At 34.4% G+C, this 7,500-nt stretch overlaps 2 protein-coding genes across 7 annotated transcripts in view; one reads left to right on the top strand and one right to left on the bottom strand.

Annotated features, from left to right (window-relative positions):
- The window catches only part of LOC137614299 (uncharacterized), a 33,117-nt gene extending 26,495 nt beyond the window's left edge, over nucleotides 1-6,622 (top strand). The window contains exons 16-21 of one of the 4 annotated variants that reach the window (XM_068344039.1): nucleotides 185-321; nucleotides 618-736; nucleotides 1,405-1,585; nucleotides 3,075-3,180; nucleotides 5,103-5,235; nucleotides 5,907-6,622. In XM_068344039.1, the coding sequence (XP_068200140.1) occupies nucleotides 185-321; nucleotides 618-736; nucleotides 1,405-1,585; nucleotides 3,075-3,180; nucleotides 5,103-5,235; nucleotides 5,907-5,937 (707 nt within the window). In that variant the 3' untranslated portion in view covers nucleotides 5,938-6,622. The remainder of the gene's footprint in view (nucleotides 1-184; nucleotides 322-617; nucleotides 737-1,404; nucleotides 1,586-3,074; nucleotides 3,181-5,102; nucleotides 5,236-5,906) is intronic. The other 3 variants (XM_068344040.1, XM_068344042.1, XM_068344041.1) reach the window with 3 other exon arrangements.
- LOC137614301 (cytochrome P450 4c3-like) overlaps nucleotides 1-7,500 on the bottom strand; it is a 66,847-nt gene that overhangs the window by 18,423 nt on the left and 40,924 nt on the right. The window contains exon 4 of one of the 3 annotated variants that reach the window (XR_011039060.1): nucleotides 6,799-7,182. The exons of 1 other annotated variant lie outside the window; for it this stretch is intronic. Coding sequence is in view for 1 of the 2 variants with exons in the window: in XM_068344049.1 (XP_068200150.1) it covers nucleotides 7,168-7,182 (15 nt within the window). In the remaining variant the exon portion in view is untranslated. Of the gene's footprint in view, nucleotides 1-6,798; nucleotides 7,183-7,500 lie in introns of those variants that run through there. One more of the 3 variants, XM_068344049.1, reaches the window with a different exon arrangement.

Genomic DNA, 7,500 nt, shown 5'->3' with positions numbered 1-7,500 from the left:
TTCTAGCTGTGACCAAGTTGTGGAATGATCTTCCTAATCAGGCAGTTGAATCGGTGGAACGTCAAAAGTTTAAACTTGTTTTTCAAGTATGCTCTTGTTATGTCCTTACTAAATTGTATATTTTGGTCTATATTTTATTAATCTGAAAATACAATAAATAATATTTCATCTTATCTTCCATTAGAACCATCGCAGCCCATTAATTTTCTACAGGACAGCAGCTTGTCGTGTAATGCTCAATGGGATGACGAGAACATCCCTTTGTCTGAGGATCTGATCTTTCAAAACGAAGACTACAGCATCAGTGAGAAGGAGCACAAAGTATGTAGGAGCATTGTTCTCGTTAGTCAGTTTTATTCTTTTCATTTAATACATATTTGATTTTTAAGATAAGAAAAATAAACTGAAATAACTAGAACGTCTTCAAAGAGTGACTATTATCGTTCTTTTCTTGAGGTTTTTATTATTATTATTATTATTATTATTATTATTATTATTATTATCATTATTATTATTATTATTATTATTATGAATAATGACATGTCTGAGGCCCTTTGTTGTTGCCGTCGTCGCATAGATTATGCCCCACTTTCATACCTTGGTCTTTCTCTAAACAGTCTACAGGTTTGCAAGCCGAACAATCAACAAATCCACAGATCGAAGGCTCCATTGAGGTTCTTGATTATTCAGGAAATGTGTCCAAAATACAGCTTCCTCACGTCAAGAACCCTCCAGCGTAAGTACTCTAGTCTTGGGCAGTGCCATAACCTCTGTACCGTGGTCCTCCACTGCCTTGTGGTAAAGTTCTTTTGCTTAAGGGTACAATCAGGCACACTAGTCTATTCTTTTCCTTGTTTCCTCTCCTTATTAGGCCATTTTTCTCTTTTGGAACCCTTGAGTTTATAGGAGCTTTAGCCTTGGTAGGCAGCTCTTCTATGAGGACACTCAACAAACAAACTGTTGTTCTCTAGTCTTGGGTAGTGCCATAGCCTCTTCACCATGGTCATCCACTGTCTTGGGGTAAAGTTCTCTTACTTCAGGGTACACTCGAGCACACTTTTCTGTCTTATTTATCTTTCTTTTGTTTTTTTAAATTTTACGTTTTATATATGAAACATCTGTATTAATGTTGTTACTGTTCTTCAAATACGTTATTCTAATTGTTCATTGCTTATCTTGTAATTTATATATTTTCTTGTTTCATTCCTCACCCGGCTATGTTTTTCCTATTGGAGCCCTTGGGACTTCATTAAGATGCAATATGTTTTTCCTATTGGAGCCCTTGGGACTTCAGTAAGACGCAATATGTTTTTCCTATTGGAGCCCTTGGGACTTCAGTAAGATGCAATATGTTTTTCCTATTGGAGCCCTTGGAACTTCAGTAAGATGCAATATGTTTTCTAGGGTACAGTATGTCGTCGTGGCAGAAGCTCTTACAACTCTCAACGACGCCCTGATAAAGAAACTGGTTCTCCAGGCAGTGAAGAAATACACAGAAGAAGAAGAAGAAGAAGAGAACAACTCAAAATACAAAATGCCCGAGGGAGAACCAGAGATATGGATCGCTGGAAAGTATTCCATTGAGGTATCAATCGAATGCCAATACATTACATTTAAATTGATTCGAAACATTCAACTCTATCTTATTTCTCTTCCTATTGCTTTGTTCGAGTTTTTATAGTTTATATAGGAAATATTAATTTTAATGTAGTTACTGTTCTTAAAACATTTTATTTCTCCTTGTTTCCATTCCTCACTGGGCTATTTTCCCTATTGGAGCCACTGGGCTTATAGCATTCTGCTTTTCCAACCAGGGTTGTAGCTTAGCAAGTAACAATGATAATAATAATAATAATAATAATAATAATAATAATAGTAATAATAATAATAATAATAATAGAACGTATTCTCCAGTTTTTTCCACATAAGTTGAATAGTTTTCTTTTTCAATTTTTTTTCTATTTTTTTGTGGTGTTTTTTTTACCATTTTTTATAAAAGCTATAAACTCCTTCAACTTTGTATCAATTTAAAAAATTTAAAAACCAGCATGAAGCTTATGAGTATAGTGTATCAATCGATTGAAATTTTATCTGCTAAATACTTTTCAATTAAAATCTCTGTACCATTTAGTAGTAATGCTTCGGTAGACATACATACCAATTCGAGGAGAAAAGATTATTTTGTGCTATGTTTGAAGTTTACATTTAGCACGCAAGGAGATATAGCATCTGGTCAACATTCGGAGAAAACTTTAATTCTTTAACGGTAATTAAGCCTTTTACCCTCAAAGGACGTACTGGTACGTTTCACAAAACTCATCCCTTTACCCCCATGGACGTACCGGTACGTCCTTGCAAAAAACTGCTATTTATATTTTTTTTACATATTTTTGATAATTTTTTGAGAAACTTCAGGTATTTTCCAAGAGAATGAGACCAACCTGACCTCTCTATGACGAAAATTAAGGCTGTTAGAGCAATCTAAAATAAATATACTGTAAAAAAGTGCTTGAAAAAAAAACAACCCCTGGGGGTTAAGGGTTCATTTTTCTCCAAGGGGGAATAATTCAGAGGTTAGAGTATATATATATATATATATATATATATATATATATATATATATATATATATATATATATATATATATAAGCCACATATTTCAATACCTTAATGTCTGAATTTTCTCTTATATCTTGGGATCAGAGACCCAAGGGGGGAACCAACTCAAAGGCAATAGCTTCTGGCTGGCCAGGGAATCGAACCCTGGTCCAGGAAACTGGCATGACAGTGACATACCTAAATGTTATAAAAAAACATGTCTAAAAATTTATAATATATATATATATATATATATATATATATATATATATATATATATATATATATATATTACCTATTCTATCTACTTAACATTCTTCCCCGTGTTTCCTCGGGAGGGAAACAATTCACTCATTAGAGTATACGTACTACACGCGATGACACAAAACACAAATATTTTATCCACACTTTCTCTGAATGACTTGTGTTTTTAGTGTTCACAAGGGGGCTCTCCTTTGAAATCTTTGCCCTTGCAGAAGGACACGACGAAGACCGTCGATATTGGTACGGGAGAAGGCGAGAATAAATCTTTCCAGCCGGAGAAGAACTATAATCTATTAGTAGTAACCGAAAAGAAGTCAGGTGAGTTTGACACGATCATCTATAAACATGTTACTGCTAGGGTGCCACAGCCCAACCTCCCACATTATTCACCACAGATGAAGCTTCATAACGCTGAATCCCCTACTGCTGCTACCTCCGCGGTCATCTAAGGCACCGGAGGAAGCAGCAGGGCCTACCGGAACTACGTCACAATCGCTCGCCATTCATTCCTATTTCTAGCACGCTCTCTTGCCTTTTTCACATCTATCCTCCTACCACCCAGAGCTTTCTTCACTCCATCCATCCACCCAAACCTTGGCCTTCCTCTTGTACTTCTCCCATCAACTCTTGCATTCATCACCTTCTTTAGCAGACCGCCATTTTCCATTCTCTCAGCATGGCCAAACCACCTCAACACATTCATATCCACTCTAGCTGCCAACTCCTTTCTTACACCCGTTCTCACTCTCACCACTTCGCTCCTAACCCTATCTACTCGAGATACACCAGCCATACTCATTAGAAACTTCATCTCAAACACATTCAATTTCTATCTCTCCGTCACTTTCATTCCCCACAACTCCGATCCATACATCACAAGTTTGTACAATCACTTTCTCATACAGAACTCTTTACATTAATGCCCAACCCTCTATTTTTTACTACTCCCTTAACTGCCCCCAACACTTTGCAACCCTCATTCACTCTCTGACGTACATCTGCTTCCATTCCACTATTTGCTGCAACAACAGACCCCAAGTACTTAAACTGATCCACCTTCTCAAGTAACTCTCCATTCAACATGACATTCAACCTTGCACCACCTTCCCTTCTCGTACATCTCATAACCTTACTCTTACCCACGTTAACTCTCAACTTCCTTCTCTCACACACCCTTCCAAATTCTGTCACTAATCGGCCAAGCTTCTCTTCTGCGTCTGCAACCGGTACAGTATCATCCGCAAACAACAACTGATTTACCTCCCAGTCATGGTCATTATCGTCTACCAGTTTCAATCCTCGTCCAAGCACTCGAGCATTCACCTCTATCACCACTCCATCAACATACAAGTTAAACAACCACAGTGACATCACATATCCCTGTCTCAGCCCCACTCTAACCGGAAACCAATCACTCACTTCATTTCCTATCCTAACACATTCTTTACTACCTTTGTAGAAACTTTTCACTGCTTGCAACAACCTTCCGCCAACTCCATATAACCTCATCAAATTCTACATTGCTTCCCTATTAACTCTATCATATGCTTTCTCTAGATCCATAAACGCAACACACACCTCTTTACCTTTTGCTAAATATTTCTTGCATATCTGCCTAACTGTAAAAATCTGATTCATACAACCCCCCCCCTCTTCTTAAACCCCCCTGTACTTCTAGGATTGCATTCCCTTGTTTTATCCTTAATCCTATTAATCAGTACTCTACAATACATATTCATAAACATAAGAAATACAAACACAAACACACACAACCACACACAGCACACATATGTATTTATACATATATCTATTTATACATTTATATACATACATATATATATATATATATATATATATATATATATATATATATATATATATATATATATATATATATATATATATATATATCCACCTGTTTTATTCCTTAATACAAACTTTATCTCAATATTTATGTATATGTATTATATATATATATATATATATATATATATATATATATATATATATATATATATATATATATATATATATACATATATATATGTATGTATGTATGTATATATGTATGTATGTACGTATGTAAATGACTTTCCGTATATTTATTTGGAAGTGAACATCCAACATGAGGAAAACTGTATTAAATTAGATAATTTCATTACAAAGTGGAGCCAATCCCTTACCAGAAACGATTTTAAAGAAGAACTCTATCAGAAGGACTTCTTTTATCCCAATAATAGGACACAACAGTGAATTCTCCGTATCCGATCCAGTCTCTACCAAGGGAAAGGCTGTGGCATCAGACAGGACAGGAATATTGTTAGGAGTAATCATCTCTATAACTCTTATTGGACTGATTGCCTGGACCTACAAGTAAGCACCTTTCCTTCAATCAAATAACTTTAGAGGCTACAATACACACTCTTAAGGTAGCAGAGTAAGAGTTAACTCACAAGGGTATGTAGGTGGTCCTCGTTGAATTATTTGCCTGGACCTACAAGTAGGCACCCTACTTTCAATCAAATAACTTTGCAGGCTAAACTACACACTCTTACTCACAAGGGTATGTAGGTGGTCCTCATTGAATTATTTGCCTGAACCTACAAGTAAGCACCCTTCTTTCAATCAAATAACTTTGCATTTTTTCTACCTTGCTTATAGATATCATGTTCATTCAGGCAGCTCAATCTATTTCGTCTAATCCAAGTTTAGTCTTTCTTATATGGTTTTTCTTTAAGGGCTGCTTTTTTTTAGCCCTATCCCGTAGGGGAACCCTACTCTCTACAGGACCTACAAGATCAGTATATCGTATACCTTCTTAGGTATTTTGCCTATCCATATCACATTGCAAAACTGGTGTTTATCGAAGCACTTAAAGGACTAAAAATAAAAAGTCTTCAGTTTCTTTTTGAGCGAAATATTTCTCGTTTATAAATGACCTATTTTGAATTGTTTTATCGCCAACAGATTGAATATTTACGTTTTCAAAATCACGTTAATCTCATTGATTTTATTTTCACACATCTCTCTTTTTTTTTTTTCAGGAGCAATACGACTTGGTGCAGGAAGGGGTAGCACTCTACCTATCAACTTACCGTAACTATGGTAACTTTAACTAAGCAGTAAATCATTTAGTCTACCTTCACTGATCTATTGTTGTTGGGTTACCCACTAGATTGTGACCTATTATAGTTTGGTTACATGTTAGATTATAATTCAGTTACCCATTACATTGTGACCTATTATAGTTTGATTACATGTTAGATTGTAATTCAGCTACCCATTACATTGTGACCTATTATAGTTTGGTTACATGTTACATTGTAATTCAGTTACCCATTACATTGTGACCTATTATAGTTTGGTTACATGTTACATTGTAATTCAGTTACCCATTACATTGTGACCTATTATAGTTTGGTTACATGTTACATTGTAATTCAGTTACCCATTACATTGTGACCTATTATAGTTTGGTTACATGTTACATTGTAATTCAGTTACCCATTACATTGTGACCTATTATAGTTTGGTTACCCGTTCCATTATCAATGTTGATGAGATTAGCTAGATTTCTTACGCACTACTTGTTATTAATTTTCTTATCCCAACCTGTTTTTTTAATATCCTACATTACATAAGACAATATCCAACTTTCTTTATGTACATTACTATGGTAGTTACATAGTCTGTTCTTGGGAGGGTCAGTAGCTTTTACTCATCTTTTCAATCATTTTTTCTTTAATACTTCCCTTTTAAGTTTTTTAAGGTTATATATATATATATATATATATATATATATATATATATATATATATATATATGTGTGTGTGTGTGTGTGTGTGTATATATATATATATATATATATATATATATATATATATATATATATATATATATATATATATATATATATATATCAATCATTTTGTATTTTAGGTTTATGTGTATAATGATCAGCAATGCTCAAAATCTTGATGTTAAAACCATTGTTGACCATCTCAGTTGGTATAACTACCCGAAGAGGGAGAATCTTTTATGTAAACAGCTCTTTTCTAGTATTTAAAACAAGTATGGATGTTTTTCAACTTGAGGTAGAATGTATTATAATGGGCATTATTGAGTTAACTTAAGCCCTGGGACCTTTATAGAAGAATAATCCTTAGTAAGAATTATTTTCTCATGCCAGTCTTCTATTAAATGTAAGATTACAGTTAAGTGTAATGTGAGTATATTTCATTGAAGAATTTACCCTTTCTGCTGAATGAATAACGACACTTCCTGAACAGTTGTTTCATCCCTCAATCAACAATGTTGAATCTAAAAAAAAAAAAAATATTTATAAATTTTGTTGTAATTGAATAAGTGAATTGTATTTATTTCCATCCTAAATTAATGTAAATGATTGTGCACTGCACCCACTTGCCAGTCTTTTAAGCATTTTCTCTTTTTTATTTTTCCAAACTTCACCTGATGTTCATATATACTTCGAAATCTTGTTCGCTTCCTTACATTGATGCTCACCCCAAAAGCTGAAAGATTTCTTGTTTTCTTTCCTTTTAAAAGCCTTAATAGCTATCTGGCTAGTTCAGTGGTAGCGAGTTTGCCTAGCATTCGCATGGCGGCAGATGGATCCCC

The sequence above is a fragment of the Palaemon carinicauda genome, chromosome 20, assembly GCF_036898095.1.
Source record: "Palaemon carinicauda isolate YSFRI2023 chromosome 20, ASM3689809v2, whole genome shotgun sequence".
Taxonomy (NCBI): domain Eukaryota; kingdom Metazoa; phylum Arthropoda; class Malacostraca; order Decapoda; family Palaemonidae; genus Palaemon; species Palaemon carinicauda.
The sequence above is the reverse complement of the archived record's forward strand: the minus strand, read 5'-3'. Positions and strand labels throughout refer to the sequence as shown.